Source organism: Delphinus delphis, chromosome 19 (genome assembly GCF_949987515.2).
Source record: "Delphinus delphis chromosome 19, mDelDel1.2, whole genome shotgun sequence".
In the NCBI taxonomy this organism is placed as follows: domain Eukaryota; kingdom Metazoa; phylum Chordata; class Mammalia; order Artiodactyla; family Delphinidae; genus Delphinus; species Delphinus delphis.
Genome location: NC_082701.1, coordinates 14,792,799 through 14,817,464, shown reverse-complemented (window position 1 = coordinate 14,817,464; position 24,666 = coordinate 14,792,799). Strand labels below are relative to the sequence as shown.

Sequence of the window (24,666 nt, the reverse complement as noted above, 5' to 3'; positions counted from 1 at the left end):
ACTCAGCCCATGCTGTCATGTCAGTCTCTGCGCTCACCATGACCTGCCGCAACTCCGTCCATCCACCTCTGCTTGTCCTTCAAATGCCCCTCTCTCCAGGAAATCAGAAACTGAACGCCTGCTGCACTTGGTATGTTCTTTTTTTCTTTCGGCTGCCACGCCGCTTTGTGGGATCTCAGTTCCCCGACCAGGGATCAAACCTGGGCCTCCTGCAGGGGAAGTGTGGAGTCCTAACTACTGGACCGCCAGGGAATTAATTCCCTTGGTAAGTTCTTATGATGCACTTACCACATTTCTCAGGTGACAGGCACTTAATTGCATGTGGCCTCTCTGGTTCTCAAAAATCTGGGGGCTGGATTGAATTTTAAGCACTGTGTAGGGCAGGGACTATCTATTTTGTTTCTTGTGAAATACACACAGGCAAGTGCCTGGGGCTTACGACGGTTCAATGAATAATCAGAGCGTGAACTCCTGTGTAAGTGCTGCCCGGGTCTTTGCTCCCCTCATACTTAGCAGGTAATCCTGTCTGCAGAATGAAAGGAAGTTGATAACTTAAGATATCCAATACTGCATGTGGGATATAATCATTCTGATAAGTTTATCCTAAGGAGAAGGACTTTTCCACACAGAAACCTACATGATAAAAGCCAAAAAGAACTGCCCAGGTGTAGCTCTGCTTGTTCACTCACATTTAAAAATTACTTAAATTTATGGGAAAAAATGATACGGCATTTGCTTCAAAATGATGGAGGAGGGGGAGGGGGACGTCATGTGTGGACCACCACTGAAGCTGGGTGGCTGGGTGCATGTGGCTTTCTTACTATTCTCTTTACTTTTGTGTGTTGAAATTTTTCTAAAATGAAAAAAAAATTTTAAGAAGAGAAGCTAAAAAAAAAAAAGAAGCTATTTAAGGAATACCTTTCCAGGGGGTTGAAAAGAAAGGCCTGTTCTTCCTGCCCACCCTCAGCTGTAGTATAAATCTTGAGAGCCTGATCCTACAATGTCACAGGGCTGGAAGAGAGAAGAGAAACCCAGGGGACGAGCAAGATGGACCCGGTCAGCACTATTTCAGGCTTCCCTAAACACAGAAAAATGCCTCTGATGAAGTCAACCACAATTTAAATAATTGTCTCAAAGCGCAGTTTGGGACCGACAGCCCCTCTCTGGAGGAGACGCTGGGCAGACTTACTTTCACGTAGGAAGGGATAAGATCGCTTTGATTACAGAAGCTGCCAGAACAGGCTGCCCATCTGACTGGAGCTCAAGGAGCCCTACGAGATCATTCTTTTCCCTTCCCTAGATGAGCATCGATATTTCTGGAACACACTGCTTCTCCGGAGGAATCTAGATGGGCACTGGCTTTACTGCCCTGCTCCTCCTAACCTCTTCTTTCTAAAGCACAACCGCCCAGCTGGCCCCGACACACCTGGCATTTAAAACCAGCTCCCTCTCTGACTGGGAGGCCTCTCCAGGTACGAGTAAGATGTCGTGACACAGCTAGAAACGCTGCAAACCAGACCCTTCTAAGTGCACGTCCAGCAGCGACCAGAAATGTTTTGGGTTGGCCCTCCTGAAAGGTATTTAAGGACCAAAAGACCACAAATGAAGTCCCAACTGCTTTTATGCTCCCTTTAAGCATTCTCGTACGCCAAATATTTCAGAGCCTCGTTCCTTCTGCGAGCAAAACAAGAAAGGTGGTTGCGTGGTAGGGGTGAGACCTTGGAGAAGAAAGGGGTGGAAACTTTAGGAGGTGGTGTGGTGGGCACTAAGGAGGGAGCAGCTGGAGGCTTCTGAGAAGAAGAGAAACGTGGTACAAGTCTCTGAAGGAAGGTGAGACAGGCAGGCACCAGGGGACACAGTAGATGAGACAGAGGAGAAGCAGCAATCAAAAGGGTACTGAGGAAAGCAATGCCATAACCCCAGTAAGAAGGTCTGAGCCAGTGGGGGCAGGGGGGGGTGGGCAGGGAGGGTGGTGGGCAGGAACCACACAGGAGGGGAAGAAGAACGTCAACAGGACTTTGTCCTGATCAGAAAAATGAAGTGCAGGAAAGGAATGAGTTAAAGAGGACATGGAGATTTTGACCCTAGCTGATGGTGAAACTAGATTGGTTAGTCTGAAGGCAAAAGCTGCCACTTCCTCAAGAAAATGCTTAAGGGTCGAATACTGTTTTCTTATAAAATTTATTGGTAGAAACAAGGCCATTCACACACACACACACACACACACACACACACACACACACACACACACGCACACACCCTTAACTCAAAACCTAGGTATCCCCAATATGGTTCATGCACTCAAGTGAACCAATCAGGGAATCCTCATTTCCTCCCTCCAGAGGGAAGGAACTTTGGTTACCTGCGCCTTGAACTCCCCTTAAAGTTGTTAGGTCCAAGTTGTAAGGTGGCAAGTCTCAAATGTTCCTCGAAGTTCAGCTTTCTTGAGGACAGCATTTTAAAATAGACATCTAGCTCTCTGGGCTTGGACCTAGGTTACGGCGACAAGGCTAAATGCACCAAGAAGGTCGGAATCGTGGGTAAATATGGGACCCCTTACGATGCCTCCCCCAGGAAAATGGTGAAGAAAATTGAAATCAGCCAGCACGCCAAGTACACTTGTTCCTTCCGTGGCAAAACCAAGATGAAGAGACGAGCTGTGGGCATTTGGCACTGTGGTTCCTGCCTGAAAACGGTAGCTGGCGGTGCCTGGACCTACAATACCACCTGCCATCACAGTAAGGTCTGTCATCAGAAGACTGAAGGAATTGAAGGACCAGTAGAAGCACCACCATTTGAAATGTTGCTAGCCTATGATGCACAGGTTAATTTATGTAACAAAAATAAATAAAATAAAATGGACATCTAATCAGAAGCTCCTAAAAGCCACAGTGAAATTCCAAATCTCATCAGAACTGGGGGAAGATGCTATGAGTTTTCTTGCAGGGTAATCTCTGTAAGTCACCAAATGTCATGTGTGATAAAGACGATCCTGTAGAAATACCAACGTCATCTGAAAAACCACCCATACCAAAGGCTGTCGAACTCTATGGTCTTACTCATCCTCCCCTCAGCAGAGGTAACTCAGACCTAAAAAAGCACACGGCGTGCTATAACCAGCTGTGAAGGAATTAAAACTATAACCAAGCGTGAAGGAGGATAAGACAATTTAATGCTTGGGACTAGGCCCCAGTGCCTCTCAGGATGTCACTGACTTCACAGAATTCATTCTTGAGCCATGAATTGAGCCATGATGATGAGCAAGAGAATAGTAACGAAGTCACAGCCCAAACTGGCCTTTTACTGGGTGCTTCAACATTCACAACTGTCTTCCGATACATTGCAAGCAATGCTGCAGAGAACCCCCGCTAGAGCTGAAACCTATGCTACTGCGTGTGATGACTGCTATTCATAAATTCATAAGGCCCTCCGGACGGTGAGACGTATTATTCTGAAGCAAATCCCAGGTGTGTGGGAGGGACGTGAATGGGGGTACAGAGAAACGAGACTGGGTACCAGCTGGTGCTTACTGAAGCTGAGTAATGGGTACAAGAGGCTTCGTTATATAATTATCTCGATGTTTGTATATGTTTAGAATCGTTCGTGATAAAACATGAAACACAAAAAAGAGAAAGAGAGAAAATACTTTTTCAAGAGACTCAAACGCAGAAACAGGCCTCCCTCACAGCCCCTCTCAAAAACTTAATTTTCAGTCCTCTGAAACAATGGAGAACAAATGAACGCCTTTTTTGTGCTTAAGCAATGAGGGAGAAAGGTAGTGATGCATATCTTAAGCCTAGAAAATTCCTTAAGAGAAAACAGATTAGAACTACTAATGAAAAGTCATCCCTTTCACAACCTCCCCTACTCATGCTTCCCTCACACCTCTGAGGGCAAATCTTGGACTCTTCAGGGGAACGTGCGCACCGCCTGAAGGACAGGACGGAAAACCAACTGCAGAGAGTCACAACAAGCCATGTGCAACTCAAGATCAAGAACTGGAACCTTCCATGACAGTACATCCTGAGGAGGCAAAGCCCAGCTTCACCTGTTTCTCCGGGTTACCTGGGACCTGAGTCAGTGCTGGGTGTCTCAGAAGTTTACTAGAGCATCCCTCGCTGTCCAGAGACCCCACCCTCAAGGAATTAGAAGTCCAGTAGGAAGACAAATGTAAAAAAAATTCACAGCAAACAGGAAGTGTCGTAAGAGAGGCTTCAATGAAATGCCCCCGGAGCTCGATGAGGGAGGCTCTCACCCCGCAGGAGTCCAGGAGGTAAGATGTGAAGGGGGTCTTAATGGATAAACAGGGGCCTGCCCAACACGGCAGGCTGCTGGCAGGGAAGGGACATGAGCAAAGGCCCGATGTCTCCGAGACCTGGAGAGGATATCGTGGCGGCAACAAGCAGCTGAGGCTGGAGAGGGGGGTGAGAGCCCGACTGGGAAGCCCGACTTGCACGTGTGCTAAGGAGCTCAGACTCCACCCCGGGGTCCAGTGCTTCGCAAACTAACTGTGGTGAAGGGCCAGCTGTTGAAAATTCCAACCCACCATGGACGAGGCTAACGCTCCCTTTTTGTACTTCTCGTGGACAAGGAACAGGGGTGGGAAGACCACACACGGAGTAGCACCGCTCCAGACAACACCAAGTGCATTTCAGCAGGGGGTGCAGCACGGTCCAGGTAATCTTTCTAGAGGGTATGTCCAAGGGCTGCGTGCTGGGTGAATGGGAGCATAAGGCAGGCAGCAGGGATGGCGGTCAGGAAACTGTTATGTGGATCCAGGAGGTGGATGTCGAGAGCGGGGCTGAGACACTGGCAAGGGGGACAGGGAGAAGTAGTCAGATCTGGGAGACCCTTCACGAGTCCAGGGGACAGGACGTGGTGACCAAGGGGCAGAGCGTCACTCTTTTCTAGCCTGGGTGCACCATGACTGTCAGCACAAGTAGGAACTGTGAAAAGAGGCACATGGTCTTAGAAAGTCATGTGGGAAGATTTTCTTCAAGTTTCAAATAACTAATTTTGTTTTAATCCTTCCCACATAAGAAATCTCCAATATTAACCATTCAGGGGACATCTCAGGAGTCTAGACCTGTCTGGCTGGGAGAGCAGCATATTTTTATAGTTAGTAAAGAATGGTTCTAAATTAGATCCAGTCCAGGACTTCCCTGGCCGTCCAGTGGTTAAGATTCCGCATTTCCAATGCAGGGGTCGCGGGTTTGATCCCTGGTCGGGGAACTAAGATCCCACATGCCAAGCGACGCAGCCAAAAAAATAAGTAAGTAAATAACTAACTAAATAAATTAGGCCCAGTCCTCCATACCTACTATTACTGGAAAGGAGATTGAAGGAAATGGGAGTGGGGTTGCTACAGAATAAGCCGCAATTTGATGAAGATTTGAGAGTCAAACTTAGCATTAACTAGTATTCCAAGGGGCGTGTAAGAAGCCCTAAACCGGCCGTGGCAATACCGAAAAAAGTCCTTTAACTCCACCAAGCCAAGGCAAGCTTTGTAAAACGAATCTAACACAAAACATGACAGCAACATTCTCAGTTTGTATTTGGGCTGGGAGTGCAGCAATGAAACACACTCAGCCATGTTCACTGGTGACATTTCAGAGACAGACAGTGGTGCTGCTACAGTTACAAAATCACAGCTTAGAAAGATCACACCTAAGGTAAAATGCCAGGACTCAAATTAGTTTCTGAAAACAAATAAAACTCGTTTTCTGTACTAAGTGTAGTCTGCTGCTGTGGTGTGAGACATCTCCATTTCTGGGAACAGCGACACGTGTTTGGTTGAGGAACAAAAGCACCTGCCAAAACCACTCTGTAGAAAGAAAAAAAAACACTCCCAGTCTGTTGGCCCCTGAAAAAAGTAAACAGTTAGGAAACCATGAAGTGGAATAACAGGTATATATTCTACAGAACCCCAGTTTGATGACTTAAAGGGGTCTGTTAGCATCGGCAAGTTTCTTCCATTTGAGTTTGACTCCCCACTGCCACTCAGGGCCAAGCCCACGTCCTCCCTTGCCTGGACCAGTGCAGTAGCCTCCACCTGGCCCTGTCAATTCAGCCTCAACACAGCACCTGCTGATCCTGTAAAGTAGAGGCCAGGTGTCTTAGCCCAGGCTGCCATAACAAAATACCATGGCCTGGGTGGCTTCAACAACAGACATTTATTTCTCACAGCTCTGGAGGCGACAAGTCCAAGATCAGGGTGTCGGCATGGCTGAGTTATGGTGAGAGCCCTCTTCCTGGCTTGCAGACAGCTGTCTTCTCACTGTGTCCTCATGTGGTGGAGGGAGAGTGAGCTCTGGTCTCTTCTTCTTCTTATAAGGGCACTGATCTCATTATGGGGGCACCACCCTCACGACCTCATCTAAACTCAATCACCTCCCAAAGGCTCCACCTCCAAATACCATCACATTGAGGGGGGTTAAGGCTTCAACATATGAATGTGGGGAGGACACAACATAACACCAGGGTATATCACTCTTCTGCTCAGATTCCTCCAATGGCTTTGAAAAAAACAACATCCTTAACACAACCTACCAGGCCCTATACCTGTGGTCTCCTTGGAGAGGGCACTGCTCGACAGGCAGTGCTCAGGAAATCTGTGAGGGCATTTCTTGGTGGTCTCAGAGACTGGGCCCTCCTGGTGGGGACCAGGAATCCTAGGTAGCCCTGCAGAGCTGAAAACTGCCCCATATCTGCAGGCTGTTCTTATGTCCTGCCAGACACTCACGTGGGCCAAAAACCTTTAATTATCTGGTTGTACAACCTACACTGCTTTATATAGGAGCACAAAAGCACTTTTTGCACAAGTTCACACAATGAATCTTCTCAAAATGTGACTACTGTATAAATCAAGTAGGGATGTACTTCTTTTGTTTGGAACATTATGAGAATTGTTCACCATCTTGGAAATCCGGCCACCATCCTAGTCTGCATTTTTCTTAGTCGGTGTTAACAGGCACAGCATTCAATCACAGGTGGAGTGTTGGTATGTATCAGTATGTGTCTGAGCCTTTACATGCTAAATTACATACATGTAATTAAAAACTACTTTCTTATTATTTCAGATTACCAGTTGGGGAATATATTTCTTTTTAAAACTGTGTGCATATGTAGGTTATTGTCTATAAATTGTGTTCCAGGCAGTGGTGGGGACAATAAATATTCTGAGGGGACAGGTAGGCCGGGGGAGGGACAAATTAGGAGTATGGGATTAACAGATACAAACTACTATACATAAAATAGATAAGCAACAAGGATATACTGTATAGCACAGGGAATTATACCCAGTATCTTATAATAACCTATAGTGGAATATAATCTGCAAAAAAAACTGAATCACTATGTTGTACACCTGAAACTAACACAACACTGTAAGTCAACTGTACTTCATACACACACACACACACACACACACACACACACACACACACACACACATTAAGGGAGCACTGCACCCCTAACATGACTGGCCTCCCAGTTCCTCTCTTACTTCTCTCCTTCCTCTCCTCACTGTACTCCAGCCACTCCTACTTCTTTGCCCTTCTTCTCCCTGCCAACCGCACCCACCTTTGCCCCCCGAAACCCATGCCTTCTGCCTAAAGACTCCCCTGCCCCCTAGGGTTCTTGCTCAATGGCACCTTCTCAGTGGGGGGTCCCAGTTTTAAACTGCATCCCCGCCCACCCCACCTCAGCCCAGCTACCTGGCACTCCCTGTTCCACTTCCCTGTTTTCCTTTCCTCCACAGCTCTTATCACCACTATGTACTTTTGTTTTAAAACATCTTTATTGGAGTATAATTGCTTTACAATGGTGTGTTAGCTTCTGCTGCATAACAAAGTGAATCAGCTATACATATACATATATCCCCATATCTCCTCCCTCTTGCGTCTCCCTCCCACCCTCCCTATCCCACCCCTCTAGGTGGTCACAAAGCACCGAGCTGATCTCCCTATGCTATGCGGCTGCTTCCCACTAGCTATCTGACATTTGGTAGTGTATAGATGTCCATGCCACTCTCTCACTTCGTCCCAGCTTACCCTTCCCCCTCCCCTTGTCCTCAAGTCCATTCTCTGCGTCTTTATTCCTGTCCTGCCCCTAGGTTCTTCAGAACCTTTTTTTTAAGATTCCATATATATGTGTTAGCGTACAGTATTTATTTTTCTCTTTCTGACTTAATTCACTCTGTATGACAGACTCTAGGTCCATCCACCACACTACAAATAACTCAATTTCGTTCCTTTTTACAGCTGAGTAATATTCCATTGTATATATGGGCCACATCTTCTTTATCCATTCATCTGTCCATGGACACTTAGGTTGCTTCCATGTCCTGGCTATTGTAAATAGAGCTGCAGTGAACATTGTGGTACATGACTTTTTGAATTATGATTTTCTCAGGGTATATGCCCAGTAGTGGGATTGCTGGGTCATATGGTAGTTCTATATTTAGTTTTGTAAGGAACCTCCATACTCTTCTCCATAGTGGCTGCATCAATTTACATTCCCACCAACAGTGCAAGAGGGTTCCCTTTTTTCCACACCCTCTCCAGCATTTATTGTTTGTAGATTTTTTGATGGTGGCCATTCTGACTGGTGTGAGGAGATATACCTCATTGTAGTTTTGATTTGCATTTCTCTAATGATTAGTGATGTTGAGCATCCTTTCATGTGTTTGTTGGCAGTCTGTATATCTTCTTTGGAGAAATGTCTATTTAGGCCTTCTGCCCGTTTTTGGATTGGGTCGTTTGTTTTCTTTATGTTGAGCTGCATGAGCTTCTTGTATATTTTGGAGATTAATCCTTTGTCAGTTACCACTATGTACTTTATCTCTGTATCTGTTCGCCCCATAGAATGAAGGCTCTATGAGGGCAAGTATTTTGCTGTATCCTCAGGGTCTAGAACAGTATCTGGATACCTTTATAATCTACTTACGTATTAATGGTTTAGAAATACCAATTTTGAAATCTTCAGTGATAACTGCAAGATTAAAATTAAATTGAAAACTCAGGGTCTCTATATATGTTACCATCTTTAATCTTTGTATAGAAATAGAGACAGAGAGGCTACCCGGGGCTGAATTTAGCTAAAATAAGCCAATTTATTCTCAGAAAAACAATGAGACTTAGAACATATTGAAATTTCACTGAATTGAATTTCATTACTTGAAATTACTAGGCCTTAATCGGCTTTCTCTAATTCTGCCTTTAAGTGTCCTTTATCTCCTCCTTGCTCTGCCTACCTAACCAGTTGCTGGATTCTCCTGATCCTATTGCTGGCACGCCTCTCATCCTCCCCACCTCTTCCCTTCCCGCTGCCCCTCTTTCTCAGGTCTGTCTCATGTCTCTAGTCACCCCATGCACTGCTGCTGGATTAACCTGGAAGCTGAGCACCTGCTGAGTCACTCACCTGCTCAGCCGCGTCAATGGCTCCCAACTTCCTGTTCACTCAAGTACAAATGGCTCAGAGCTACCACAGGGCTCAATACCCCCCTGCCTCCCTCCCTCCACCTCCATCCCCCAGCTCCTCCCAAACCGGACCAGTGCCCACACCCCAGACCTGGTGCCTCCTTTGCTCCTTGCCAGGCCTCACTCCCGACTGAAAGTCAGTGTATCCACCAAGGCTCAGCTCCAATGCATGGAGGCTTTCCTGCCCCCGCAGCTGGACACGGGCTCACAGCAGTTCCTAGCACTCTCTTTGGCGGTTACAAGGCTGCTCCCAGTTGAAGTTCTATGTACTTGTCATTTCTCCCTCCCGACTGTGGGCTCCCTGAGGGCAGGGGCTGTCTTTTTCTTTTTTGTGCCCCATACAGTATCTTTCACAGACTAAGTTCTCTAAACATGTGTTAAATTTAAAAGGAGGCAAATTCTTTAAGCTCTAAGTTACAGAACAGAACAGATTGATTTTTAAAAACAATTTTTAAAATTTATTTGGTTGCATTAGGTCTTAGCTGAGGCAGGAGGGCTCCTTAGTTGTGGCAGGCGAACTCTTAGTTGCAGCATGCATGTGGGATCTAGTTCCCAGACCAGGAATTGAACCCGGACTCCCTGCATTGGGAGCGAGGAGTCTTAACCACTGCGCCACCAGGGAAGTCCCCAGATTAATTCTTATGTTTGGCTAAGTAACAAACGAGGCAGGACACAGTTTTGTTGGATAGAGCCGAGGCTACTTGCAGAAATTAAGACTTGGAGATCAATTCAAAACAATACATGTAAGGGAAAGCAAAGCAGAAGAATGAAGTGGCTTGGGGGCAAAAATGCCCTGCCTGGGAATACTGAAACTGAGGGAACAGCCCTACCATTTAACAGTGAAAATGTTTATCTCAATCCTTTTGTGACTTGTTGATTTTCATCTCTGGACAACATCAGAAATCCTGAAATATAAAGAACTCTGCATAAACATGAGGAGAAAGAGCACAGATAATATTCTGGGAGACTGTAAGGCACTGCCCAAACTGGGCTCTCCCATCTTCTTGTGGCCCCTCACTTCTGAGAGACCTGGTCCTTTTCGTCACTTAAAGTCCTTGCTGATCCAAGCAGGCCCAGCAGGTAAGGGAGGGCAGTCTGTGGTACCCCAGCTGCCAGCATCTATGGATGGTAACGTTTGCTGCTGAATTGACAAGATGATGTGTGACCTTCTGATATACACCAATATTTTTCCATGTAAAATACTGTTTTGGAACATTTTATTAATGAAGGGAAAACACTTGTTGTGCTCACGAGAATAATGAGTCACAGATTAGTGACGAAAGAGAACATACCGGTCAGACCTGAATTTAGGGACAAAGGAGAATTATGACAGGACTGAATAATAGAGATGACTCTGAAGCCCCCAATCCTGGGATTTGCCTGGCTTTTATCAGGGAAGAGTAGTTTGGGAATTGAATACAATTTCCCAGCTGTTGGGACTCCAGGCTGCCAACCATCACCAGGAAGACAAGATCATAAAATGGAAGCACGGTAGATTAAATGAGAGACAAGCTTAGTCCTCCACTTCCCTTGATGTAAAGAGCCAATAAAGTGAGCAACTTGGATGAATGTCAAATCTTACAGCCCTCAGTTATTTCAGCCTCTATAAAAACAAATCAGTAATTTGAGGTTAGAGAAGATACCTTCTTGTAATTATGATTACAAGATTCTAATCATTAGAACTCAAAAAAAAATTTAAAGCAGCATGTCTTCCTAAAGACCAACCAGCCAGAACTATTAATAGAAAAGCCTAGAGCCATTTAGACATGAAATCCAGACAGAAGCAAAATAATAATAAGAAGAAGAAAGATATAGCTTGTCTCAACTGATACACTTAGCGGATAATCACAACTCAAGCTGTAAACATACCCTTTGAGTGCAACCCCTCTCTTCTCCTTGACTCCATTATCCTTTTTAATTTTATTAAATAATGTATAACTGTTTTTCTCTTTTTCTGGAATGTTTCCTTGGAAGCAGCTGAGCAAATGTCCATGTTACCCAAGGGCTAAATCTAAATTACCTTCTTTCAAAGTCCATTTGATTGAGCCTGTCCTCTTGCTGACGGCATGCAAACTTCCGTCCAGGGTTGATACAAACAACAAGGTTTCAGGAAGTGTCACAGTGCTGGGACTTCCAAAAATCTGCAATGAGAGGCAGAAGAATCTACGTGGTCAATATGAGTCCTCACCTTGGGCATGTACAATCACAGACAGGCCCCTCCCTTACCCCAAAAGTTATCCTTCTAAAATCCACCACCTTACAGATGAAGAAACCGAGGCTGACGAGCCTAAGTTCCCATCAAGGTTTGCTGCTGAACTGACAAGACGGACAACATCTTGGACAACAGCTGGGTCAGGACTAGAACCAGGTTGCCTTATTCTATCTGAGCAGCAATCCTTCCTGCACACGGGCTTATGACCTAACACGTCAGGGATGGGGATTCTGAAATAATCCAAGGCCAGCCTCCACTGAAACAGAGAAAGTATGCTCAGCTTTCAAACTGACTTCCTTCTCTTGGTTATATCTTACCTTCTAAAACCTGGTTATCTTGCAAGACTCCATCTTGCAAGAATGCCAGCACACCTACACACACCCACACGCACTTAACGAAATTTTAAAAGGCAGGGAATTGGGGGGAAATATTTAAAGCAAAATAGGAAAAACAGTTCTCATAAACTCATAAAGAGTTTATATAATAATAAAACACCAAGATTTTGAGAGAGACATGTTATAAAAGAAAATGTATAAAAAACATGATCCAAATGATTCTTTACTTATAAGCAAAATATAATTTAAATCAAAATGTACTTCTTATGCTTAATGAATTAAAAAAAAAATTTTACAGAAAATAGCCAAAGGTAGTGAGATTCACTTTCTCATCCATCGTTGACTGGCAATGAAAATGATAAGTTAGCGCAACCTTTCTGGAAAGCATAAAAGTACTCATATTTCTGATCCTGTAGCTCCACTTCTACATCCTAAAGAAATAACTCTGGATATGGAAAAAGCTCTTTGCACAACGTTACTCATTACAGCCCATTTACAAACACAAAAAACGGGAAAGACCTCGATTTTTTTTTTTTTAAGACCTGAACTTCTAAATGGTTGAAACAAATTATGACAAAGTCAATGGAATATTATGTAATTATTAAAATAGCACTTGAAAGAATCTACAATATAGAAGAATGCTTGCATATGTTATCATGTGAAAAATATAGAATCCAAAATTTAATGTGCACTGTGGTTATAATTATACTGGACAGATCTTTTTTTTTTTTGGCCTGCCCGTCCTCTAGCTTTGCTAGGAACAGTACACTCATCCACATGGTTTCCATGGGAGCAGCTGTGTGTGTGTGTGTGTGTGTGTGTGTGTGTGTGTGTGTGTGCATGTACACACACATGAGCAGGTGATAGCTGGTACGGTTTCCTAGGACAACACCCTTTTGAGGTCTGGGCCCACTCAGCAATGCCACCTTGTAATGAGATTTTCTCTTTCTTTGTCACTATACTGTCCCACCAATCAGCTGGTTCCTGTAGGTCTTGAATTAAAAATAGGTCAAGGTGGGGCTTCCCTGGTGGCGCAGTGGTTGAGAGTCCGCCTGCCGATGCAGGGGGCGCGGGTTCGTGCCCCGGTCCGAGAAGATCCCACATGCTGCGGAGCGGCTGGGCCCGTGAGCCATGGCCGCTGAGCCTGAGCGTCCGGAGCCTGTGCTCCGCAACGGGAGAGGCCACAACAGTGAGAGGCCCGCATATCGCAAAAAATAATAATAATAATAATAGGTCAATGCAACTTGCTTACACTGCGACAGTTTGAATTTTGGTACAAATGCTATTTTTAAAATATAGGAGTATGGCTGGCTTTTAGCACAGAACATAGAGACTGGAGGGTTACTTGTGCATGGAAGCCTGATCCCAAAATACCTGGTCACTCTTGGTAAAAGCCAGGATGACACTAGTTAATCCTTCAAAAGGGAAAGTTCAATGGCTCTCTCCAGGGCAGCCTGAGGTGGCAGGACAAACACTCCAGTCCTTGCATTCCTTTTCCAAGGTGGAAACCTCCTGACAAGGGGGCAAAGCGGCTGCCAGAACTTCCTCTCACCTCTTGCATGTGTCTGGCCTAGAGGGGAAGAAGTTCCGCCCTCCACTTTGCCCAGGACCAGGGCTCCTCACCTGGAATGAGGGAAACAACAGCAAGCCTTACCCCTACCCGCTGAGTCTACTCTCCATGTAAAGCCTTAAGGATGAAGAAGAGGAGTCTGCTATGAACGCCACCTTTGCAACGAGGAAATCAGTCTCAGTGCAGCCTGGCTAGGAAAACGGAAGCCCCAAGGGTAGCATCTGCCCTAGGCAGAATCCAAAGGTCTTGTACACCAACTATTTCGGGGGTTTTAAAATTATTTTAGGTCACAGGGTACTGATGGTGACAAGCCTCATCTGGACCTGCTCATACCTGAACCAGAGGAACACACATCACCCGGAGCACCGGGCCTGGAGAACAGTGACCCTGTGACGATCACTGAGGACTGGAGCCAAATGGGACTTGGAGGGGTGGGCAGGCTGCCTCTCACGGAGAAAGGGGAATGGTCTGCAGCTTGATGTGGGGTGCCGCATGAAGTCAGGTGGGGGCAGTGGAAGACTGAATAAATGAAAAGGGAAGATGGATGCATATCTGGGTGCCAACAGGTGGAAATCCCCTCCACCTGTCACATAGTTACCCTAGGAACAACCATCTTTAAGGTCTTGGGAATCACACCAGAATTGGGTTGAACAATCTGGGTGGCTGAAGTACTAAGCAAGTAAACTTGGGAGATTTCTGTGGATACGTTTTCCGCCATGTGGAAAACGCTGGATGAGAGGGAGGAAGGGAGGAAGGAAGGGAAAGAAAGAAAGGGGGGGAGGGAGGGAAGAAAGAGAGAGAAAGAAAGGAAGGAAGGAAGAAAGAAAGAGAGAGAGAGAGGGAGGGAGGGAGGAAGGAAGGAAGAGGCCTGAGAAGAAACATGGCTGAAAGCCTGGGAGAGGGGCCCTGGCCTCCACTGCTCCTCAGGCCTGGCCAAGCTCCTGTCCTTGGGCCCATGGACACCTAATCCTTGCAGTCAATTCCCCTCTTAAACTCATTGGAACTAGGTTTCTGTCCCTTGAGACTGAAACAGTCCTAACCACCCCCACCACCACACACACACACAGCTATTTTTTAATATATCTATAGGAAAAAAAAGATGAAGAAAATATTGTAAAATTAAAGCTATAGTTTTTCTCCTCTATTTTCTAAATTTTCTATAATATGATCATGTAATATGCAATGAAGTTTCCATAAAATATAAAGGAGAGGGACAAGTTAGCAGGTGGAAGACAAGCTGGGATTTAAAGGAGCTTCAGCGAGCCCCTAAGTTCCAGAAGCACTTTCCGCCTCAGGATATTAGGCAACCTGATCACCTTTGATCACTGATATCCACCAAACAAGGGACAAAAGTTTAGAAACACAGAGGTCTCCCAGTCAGAGAGTGTGTGTCCAGAATAGAAAAGTTTTGCTGTTATTAAAGCCTACAGTACAACTATAATTAACTAAATGCCTCCAATACATCTTATCACAGTACTGATATTATTAAAAGGGGCCAATAGTTACTAAAACATATCAGTGCTGCTCCACGACCAGCCTGGAAACAGAAGCCACCTGCCTTGTTTGAGCACCTTGGAAACCACAGGAAGAGCAATTGTCTATGGTTGGCTGGCGACTCGAAATAAAACACTAATCACATAACTAATACAGTCTTCTAAAAAATCTCAAAAAGACCAGGTTTGGCTAGGAGTTGAATTTAGCAACTGAGAGCGCTGAATGAATCACAATGTCCGCAGTCACGTCACAAACCCCATCAACCCGACAGATTTTTCTCTTCTTTGAAGGTCTTGACATTTTCAAATTAGAACGAGCCACTCTGAACAGCGTTATTCTCTCATCAGGCAAATTAATACTACAAGATTTTTGCCTTTTTCCCCCAGCGTTTTTTAAAGCATGAAAATGTTTGCTTTCAGATATAGTTGCTATAACTCACGTGACTTCAATAAGCTTCTAGATGCAATGTGCGATATGGAGCACAGCTGAGAACTATTTGTACCCAAACATCTAAAAACACTGCTTCACAATAATGACCTTGCATATCACCTTCACCCTGTCGGTGCTCCCTTTTCCCTGCAATGGATGAATTAGCAGCAAGCCCTAGAGTTATGCAAACTAGTTTCCAGAGAGCCTGAAAGCAGAGAGAAAAGGCTGATCCTGCAGATCTGTTTCAAGTTGATTACCTGGAATCTGACTCATTTTTCAAACAAGTGGGTTATACACTCCTGGCTTCAGCAGTGACTTCTAAAAAAGTAATTGCAGTGACATTGTAGAGGTAAGTGGCAGGGAATCTAGTCCAGCCTAAAACGAGACATCCATTAGCCAATTGGTCCTCATGGAAGTCTGGCCACATACGTCCTCTCACACGAGGTGACCCTGACATAACAATTCTGGAAATGCCCCGTCTGAGGACCATGGAGCCTGGCAATTCGGACCAGATGATGCTAGGGAAGTGGGTGTCTGTAAAACCAGCTTATTTCACTTGTGTTGATTCCGTGGTAAAAACAGTCCTCACTGCCGCCCTGCTCAGCCAGAACTCCCTCCCGTGAAAACATAATTCCGGGGCTGGATCCTCATGTTCAGTGTTCTGATTATAAAGCAAGATTTCCCAAACTCCAGCAGATACACCACTGCATAAAATGCACCACTTGCTTTGCATTTCCCACAAAGACATGAAAGCAGCTACCAACTGCTCATACAGAGATGATTAAAAGGTAGTAGTCGCCGACGATTTCATTCTCTAATATTCTAAACTCAGCTAATTGTCAGTTGCTCCTGCATCAATGACCTCAACTGCTTGTACTTCAGGTAAGAAAAAAAGTCTTCTAAAACAAGTTCTGAGATAACTTTGTTTAGAAAAAAGTCTTCAGTAAAGAGCACTATGGACAGAAGGGACAGATATGTGTTTAGGTAGCACAAAAACAAATGAAACAAGCCTCTAACACAAACCCACCAATTTCTGAACTAGTACTTGGGGTGGGTCAGGCCAGAGGTGGCTCACCACCAGCAGCTGGAGGAGAAGAGTCAGCAAGGCCGGGGCTCGGTTCCAGCTGCCAGGCTATCACTGAAGTGGCTGCTCCCCTGCACCCACCCTCTGGCACCTGAGGAAGAACAGCAGGAAGCAGGCTGCATGCTGCTCTGAGGCAGAACACAGGGCAGCCCTGTGCTCCCCATCAAGGTTTCCCAAAAGGCTGCATTTTCCAAAGAAACATTGGAATTCTTAAATTTCAGATAGGTATTTCAAGAACCAGCCCACAGGGTAACTGACTACGTAATAACAAGGGTCAGAAATAAGATTAATAAACTTTGCACAGACCTTTCATCTCAAAGTCAGGGGAAAAAGTGGGCCACGCACACACGTCTCATATCCAGCTTTCCAAAGTGATCTGCACTTGAAGAGTACCGCAGTATCGTTTCTATTTCCCAAACTAGTGTGTTCTACCCCCACACAAAAGTTGTGCACACACAGAGAAGACCCGCACTGTGAACAAGAGAGCCATGCACTTCTCAGGTGGTGTGCAAACTGATGGGGTCTAACCCAAGTGTCCATCTCCAAAAGCTGAATTTGTATGGCAGCATTAGCATAGTAGAAGTAAAAACAGTAAAAATGATTAGAATAAAAATCTTTCCTGAGAAACTTCTCCTCTTCTTACCTCCATTCCAACAGACCAAGACATTTATAATAATATTAGAATACAATAATCCGGCTAATAACGAAATGACATATATATTTTTTCTTTTAGGAGTACCACACTGATTTCCAGAATTAGCTGAGAGGCTGGGGTTTTGGGGGTTGTTGGTGTTTTGTTTTATTTTTTTTAACTAATCTTTCTTCAGTGTTCATTGGATTATGCAATGTTATATTGTATAAGCCTCACTTTAATTTTATTTACTTAAGGTTAAGAAAACCATTCCTCCAAACTATAAATACCATACTTGTGTTAAGTCTAGCATGGATATTAGCATGTTTCCAATAGAATATCCTTACACAACGGAGTGTGCACCTAAATCCCTGGAACCTACAACCTGCCACCAACAACCAGGCTGCCTTGTACAGTGCGGGGCTCCCTGCCACAGCTCAAAGCCACTGGACAGCGGGCTACAGAGGTAAAGCGAAAATAAGGGGACTTCTGGTTGGTTGATGAATACACATGATGGTATCACAGGTAAGACTTAAAACAGGTACGCAAGTGAGGGAAGGATTACATAAGAGAGATTTCCAAGCTATTTTGTTTTGCTACTTAGGACACGCAAAATCTTGAAAACAATTAAAATTGCATGTCACGAAATGTAGAGTAATAAATTGCAAATGGATTAGAATGTGCTAGGGAATCAGAGCTTATAATTATTAACCTTAGCAATAATGCTCAGAGGTGAGAAGGGCATTCTCTGCCGGGGGACGTACCAATGGCAAAGGACCTTAAAGGGGAGAGAAAGTAAGACTGCACGTGTGCGTGTGTGCACGTGGTGAGGGAGGTTTCTGATGGATACGAAAGCAGAGGTGAGGGCTAATGGCAAATAGACTGGATCCTTCTGCTGGCTATAATCAGCTGAAAGCTGCAGGATGGGTGAGCTGATTTTGAGAGGTATGGGTAAGACACTTCCTGGCGTGCCATAACGGATGCCAGTCCTAAAGGGCTTCTCTCCAAAAATAAAAAAAAGGAAACCTGTGCAATTCAGCACGAAGTTCCTCAAAATAGTATTATGTAACACAGTCCCTCGGTAGGCACTAAACGACATTCAGAAAAAGGACATCTGTATCTACAATTCTATTTGCAGCCATATCATCTACTTCAGCCTATAAACTCCAGCAAAACCTGGCCATTTGCAATTCTGGTTGCATCACACAACTACCAAGCATTCTAATGCCATCTGGCCACATGGCAGAAGACTGTGCTCAATGATGGCCAAAAAACTACCAAGAATTCACCAAAGCAGCATAAGATTGAAATCCGTACCCAGTAAATGCCAGCACACACCCATTACATAATGGTCCCTTGTTGAGAAATACAGCCTACATGAGTGTACGCCTCATAATGACCAGGACAGCAGGCTAAACTAGCAGCTCCCAAAGGCCTTCCTTTGAAGGTATCTTAGGTAAAGGCCTGATTAGACAGATACGACGAAGATTTTTATTCTAATCAAACCCTGCTCCCCACTCCCCGTCTCATTTACACACCTGACCCAAGAGTAAAGCACTCCGCTCCAAATGTGGAGACTTCTGTACAGTCATCTGTACAGAGTGACACAGAAACCTCATTGGGTTTATCCTAGTTCAGTAGACTAAAGATTAAGAACGGAATTAAAACACTGGTGATACTAAGAGACTTAATTGTGTCTACGTCTTAACGATTTCAATCTATTACAAAATCATTCCAAACCCTGTTACACTTTGTTTACCTGTGTGTAGGTCAGCAATAATCTATCAACCATATAGTTCCTTTTAATCAGCCCATCGGCTGCTGTGTTTCCTGATACTAGGTCAATAAAGGTAACCATGACATTTGCTTTGGATGGGAGTCAGGTATCTGGTTGGGATGCAGTAAAGGTCAGGGCCTAACTGAACAGCACTGTGTGGTTTCCAAACTAAGCAACTGAGAGAGTTAAACTAGTATTTGTGGCAATTCTTGCATGTGGTGTAATCCACCACCACCCAAGACAGCTAACAATTCTTCAGTGGTTCAGGCTACTCCTTTAATGGGTCTGATAAAAGGTTCCTCAAACAGTCCACTTTATTCCTGAGAGCAAAGGTATGCTAATTTCACAACAGGTGAAGATACTTCCCCAACTGGTTCTGGGCCCCAGGCTAAGAGTCTAAGTTCAAGCAGCTGGCAGTTCCATTTGTCTTCACGGTCTCTCTGCCATCAACTTATATCGACACCAAGGGAGGAGGAAATACACTTGGGCATGAAAGGCGCTACAGGAGACCTTTCACCACAAGGAACCAAGCCCTCGTTCTTAGGGTGGCATCACATCCCTAAGGTCCTCAAGCATTTTATTTTATTCATTATTATTATTTTTTTAATTTTTAAAATTATTTATTTATTTATTTATGGCTGTGTTGGGTCTTCGTTTCTGCGCGAGGGCTTTCTCCATTTGCGGCAAGTGGGGGCCACTCTTCATTGCGGTGCGCGGGCCTCTCACTATCGCGGCCTCTCTTGTCGCGGAGCACAGGCTCCAGACGCGCAGGCTCAGTAATCATGGCTCACGGGCCTAGTTGCTCCGTGGCATGTGGGATCTTCCCGGACCAGGGCTCGAACCCGTGTCCCCTGCATTGGAGGCAGACTCTCAACCACTGCGCCACCAGGGAAGTCCCCTCAAGCATTTTATAATATTAAAACTAAAACCCAGGGACTTCCCTGGTGGCACAGTGGTTAAGACTCCGCCTGCCAATGCAGGGGACACGGGTTCGAGCCCTGGTCCGGGAAGATCCCACGTGCTGCGGAGCAGCTAAGCCCATGAGTCACAACTACTGAGCCTGCACTCTAGAACCCATGAGCCACAACTACTGAGCCTGTATGTCACAACTACTGAAGCCCACGGGTCTAGAGCCCGTGCTCCACAACAAGAGAAGCCACCACAATAAGAAGCCTGTGCACAGCAACGAGGGGTAGCCCCTGCTCACCACAACTAGAGAAAGCCTGTGTGCAGCAATGAAGATCCAACACAGCCAAAAATAAAATAAATAAATTAATTAATTAATAATAATTTAAAAAAACTAAAACCCAAGGTTTCACCATCATTTAGTGGTTGAGTTTTTTTTTTTTTTTTGGCCATACCATGAAGCAAGTGGGATCTTAGTTCCCTGACCAGGGATTGAACCTGTGACCCCTGCAGTGGAGGCATGGAGTCTTAACCACTGGACCACCAGGGAAGCCCTGAGGTTGCGATTTAGAATGCGCGTCTTGCCACTATTATTTTGTTGTCTTCATTGCAGGGAAACAGCAGCAATTCAGGCCTTGTAAAAACTGAGAAACCTATTAGGCTCACTTACCTTAATGGAGTAGCATCGTAAACAAACTACACTAGTAAAGGTCTAACTTAGACCGTAAATTCATAAAGGGACTACCTGCCTTACAAAAAGCCAGATTTGATCCATTTGAGCATGTTTATTCAACTGCAGTTAAACCTATTATTAGGAAGTCTTCATACAAAAACCCCAAGGGGAAGAAGAAAAGACTCAATTAGATACCAAATTTTTCAGTCCTGATAATAGCAACTAATCTGAAACTGTCAATTTTGCTCTTTACACTTGGTGAGAGATTTCTTTTGGGGGGATGGGGAATGGAAGGGGTTGAGTAGAAAGTGGATAAATGCTCTAGTTAAATAAAAATTATCTACAAACAACTGCATTGGTGACATAATTGCCACCTATGCTTGCCAGATGCTGCCGAGCTTTATAATGGGAGTCAAACACTATGAAACATGGCTGAAGGTGAGCTACCTGGCCAGACTGACTCGCCCTAGCCAGAAGCCCCACTGTCTGAAGTACATCTGAAGATCACCCACTGCCCTGCTGGCCCAGTCCACCACGCCACCTGCCCCAGAGCAAACAGGAAGGGCTGTTTACAGCTTCTGGGATACGTAACTTCAGAGATGAAAATAACTGCAGATCACCTTACCCAAACCTCTCAGTTCACAGAGGAGGAAGTCAAGGTCCAGAGAGGTGAAGGGACTATCCCAAGGCGCCACGGACACTTAACTGTAGACACAGGACTGGAGCCACGGTCTCTGCTTCCCCTTCTGGACCTCTGCCCACTACACCACACTGTAATTTCACTGCTTTAAATCATGGCTCTCTGAGAAACATAAGCTTCAATTACTTGAGGCCTGGGGCTCAACCCTGCTGAGCTGTCCTGCTGGGGCAGATGGAGATCTGCACTCTCCTCTGATATGGGGGTAGGATCTTTTGGATGAGACACCAAATTGGTCATTTGTAGATTCTACACAGACACCCAATATGCCAAAAGGCACTGCGAATTATACAGGGTGGGGTCTTTAAAAAAATGCTCTGGATAAAAATTGCTGAGATCTCACTGTAGATCTAAGTGGGCGGGGATAACATCACAGAAAGTCAAAGGTCACAGACTTAGCCACCATAAAAAAAAATTCCTGCAATACATTTATCCAGCCCAGTTCTAAAGGCTTAAAAAAAGTGCTCTTTGATGATGATGATGATACAGTGGCCACTGCCCATTCCTTTGATGAAGCGAGTCATTCTTTTCATGCCAGTGCCAAGGAAACGCACATTACTGATTAGCATGGGACAACAAGGTCTAGCTTTGAACAGCAAGGACCATTTTAATGACATACATACACCAATGAGCCTCACGCAGTGAGCTGTGACTGCTTCACTTAGCAGGAATAAGATGCTCGAAAAAAAAGAAGGAAATATGGGTCTGAATATCGACTTTTTCATGGGAAAGAAAATCTTATAAACAACAAGATCCTACTGTATAGCACAGGGAACTATATTCAATATCCTGTGATAAACCATAATGGAAAAGAATATGAAAAAAGTATATATATAACTGAATCACTCTTTTGTACAGTAGAAACTAACATAACATCGTAAATCAACTATACTTCAATAAAACAAATTTTGAATAAATAAATAAGAAAAAATAAAATCTCATGCCACAGGATTTCCATAATCTCAGCATAGGTTTCCTTATTTTTTTAAATAAATTTATTTATTTTTGGCTGCATTGGGTCTTCACTGATGCGCACAGGCTTTCTCTAGTTGCAGCGAGCGGGGTCTACTCTTTGCTGCGGTGCGCGGTCTTCTCATTGCGGTGGCTTCTCTCGTTGCAGAGCACGGGCTCTAGCCACGCGGGCTTCAGCAGTTGTGATGCACGTGCTTAGTTGCTCTGCGGCATGTGGGATCTTCCCGGACCAGGGCTCGAACCCGTGTCCCCCGCATTGGCAGGCGGATTCTTAACCACTGCACCACCAGGGAAGTCCCTCAGCATAGGTTTCTATTTTCCAGGCTCCTCTGAGAGGCAAATGTAAACATCCCAATGCAACTTTCACACACTTGGACAGAGACAGGAAAGCGTCAGAAACTGGTTGGAAGACTGTTGGCACAACCAAACCTATGGAGTTGTGGTGTGAAAACTGAGGACTGAGAAACTGGCTGAGATGGAAGGATGCTGCTTCCTCCAGCTCATCAAGGGTAGGAGGGAAACAGGAGCAGGAAAGAATTACCAGCAAGGAGATACCACGCCTTTGGGTTCAAGGAGGAATCCCTTCCAGACACCAAGAAGGACAGAACTCCCTCTGGAGAAAGGAAAAACGGCTGTCCAGGGCCAGGAGAGGGGAGGGGACAGGCTTCAACAGGACATGCCCTACCACCAACAGGCTCCATTCTCCCAGGGACCTCTCTTCGTAAAGTCGCCGTCCCTGTCAGTCTTCTGCCTCATCTGGAGGTCACCCAATCTCAATGCCAACTTCTCCAGGTCAGAAGACTGGCTTCCGTGGGTATCTGAACTGTGGGGCAAGGTGGCTAAGCTTCCAAATCTTTTTTTTTTTTTTTTGAAAACTAAGGAACAGCAATATCCCTTTGAATGCTTGCAAAGAAAAATAAATATTAAGAATGTCAAAGACAAGAGTCATGTAAATATTAGGGAAGATCATTTTATTAAAAAAAATTGGTGCTGGCCAAAGATACCATCAGAAAGTAAACAAAACTCAAAACCTGATTATCCACTCTGCCCCAGACCTCAATTGTTCCCCATCTCTTACTCTGGTGGGCAGACAGCGATAGTGTAAGAGCTGGTGCTGACAATCTAGAATAATTAAGACAAGGTTAAAATAGGTTTGGCTTGTGGTGTTTAAGAAGGAAGAAGAGTATAACTGCTGAAAAGGTTTTCACCAAATGGTACTACGTTACAAGTTCTAGGACTGTATTTGAATTACCTGGAAACTCACTTACGTAGTCGCCCTCATTTTCTGAAGATGCTGAACAATTCAACATATATTTGTTAAGTTTCATTTTTAGTGCCTGGGCAATATAATGTGGCTGCTAGAAGGGCAGTCACTTACCTCCCTGTGCCTTGGTTTTCTCACCTGTAAAATGGGGGACAACAATAATACCGACTTCAAAGGAGTGTTGAGTTAATATGCGTAATGAGTTAATATATGTAAAGCTCTTAGTGTACAGTGAGCATCACATAAGTGTCAGTTCTTGTGATGCTGATTAATCAAGAGTTGTGTAAGACCCTAGGATCTAATCACAACAGTGATCTGATTCTTGCCCTCATGGAGCTTATACTCTAATAAGGGATCACAGCAGTAAAAATGTCACACAAACAGAATAGCAAATTGCAGTAAGTGCTATGAAAGAGACCATAAGAGAATAAAAGGAGAAGCCAATCTGGTCTCATGTGAGGGGGTGTGGATCACAGCGTCAATGGTTTTTCTGAAGGAGTAACATCTGAGTTAAGATCTACAGGAACGGGAGAAGGAAGGGAAGAATTTCCTGGGCAGAGGAAACAGCCTATGTGAAAGCCCTGAGACTAAAAATAATTTGCTGTGTTCGAGGACCTATCAGACCAGTGCTGCTGGAGAGAGAAAGCAGAGCGGGGAATGGGACAAGGAGGGGCTGGGGAAGCAGACAGAAGGCCGAGTGTGTGTGGAATTCCCTGGCGGTCCAGTGGTTAGGACTTCGCGCTTCCACTACAGGGGACACAGGTTCGCTCCCCGGTCAGGGAACTAAGATACTGAAAGCCGTGCTATGTGGCAAAAAATAAAAGAAGGCCGAGTGTGTACTTGTACGGAGTGAGCCACAAAATCCATGTTTTATTGTTTCCTATGCAGCTCACAGAAAGCAGGAGGGCACGCTGTTCACACAGGTGTGAAAGCAGATCGGAGGGAAAAACGCTCCTCGAAGCCGAAGCGTTAGATATACCAGCCTGTGTTCACACCCCAGGTGAGTCTTTTCTGGTGTTTTCATTGATACTAACGTCAGACTAGTGTTGCTTAGCCGGTTTACAGCTGAACAGGAGCATAACACGCTGAAACTTCGTGGGGGAGTTTAACAATGCTGGCTTCTTTTTTTTTTTTTTTGCGATA

General features: G+C 44.9%; 1 protein-coding gene and 1 pseudogene across 1 annotated transcript in view; one reads left to right on the top strand and one right to left on the bottom strand.

Annotated features, from left to right (window-relative positions):
* The window catches only part of ERN1 (endoplasmic reticulum to nucleus signaling 1), an 83,028-nt gene that overhangs the window by 44,961 nt on the left and 13,401 nt on the right, over window positions 1–24,666 (bottom strand). Inside the window, exon 2 of the mRNA XM_059996663.1 lies at window positions 11,500–11,620. Within this exon, the coding sequence (XP_059852646.1) occupies window positions 11,500–11,620 (121 nt within the window). The remainder of the gene's footprint in view (window positions 1–11,499; window positions 11,621–24,666) is intronic.
* On the top strand, window positions 1,048–2,857 carry LOC132414866 (large ribosomal subunit protein eL43-like; annotated as a pseudogene).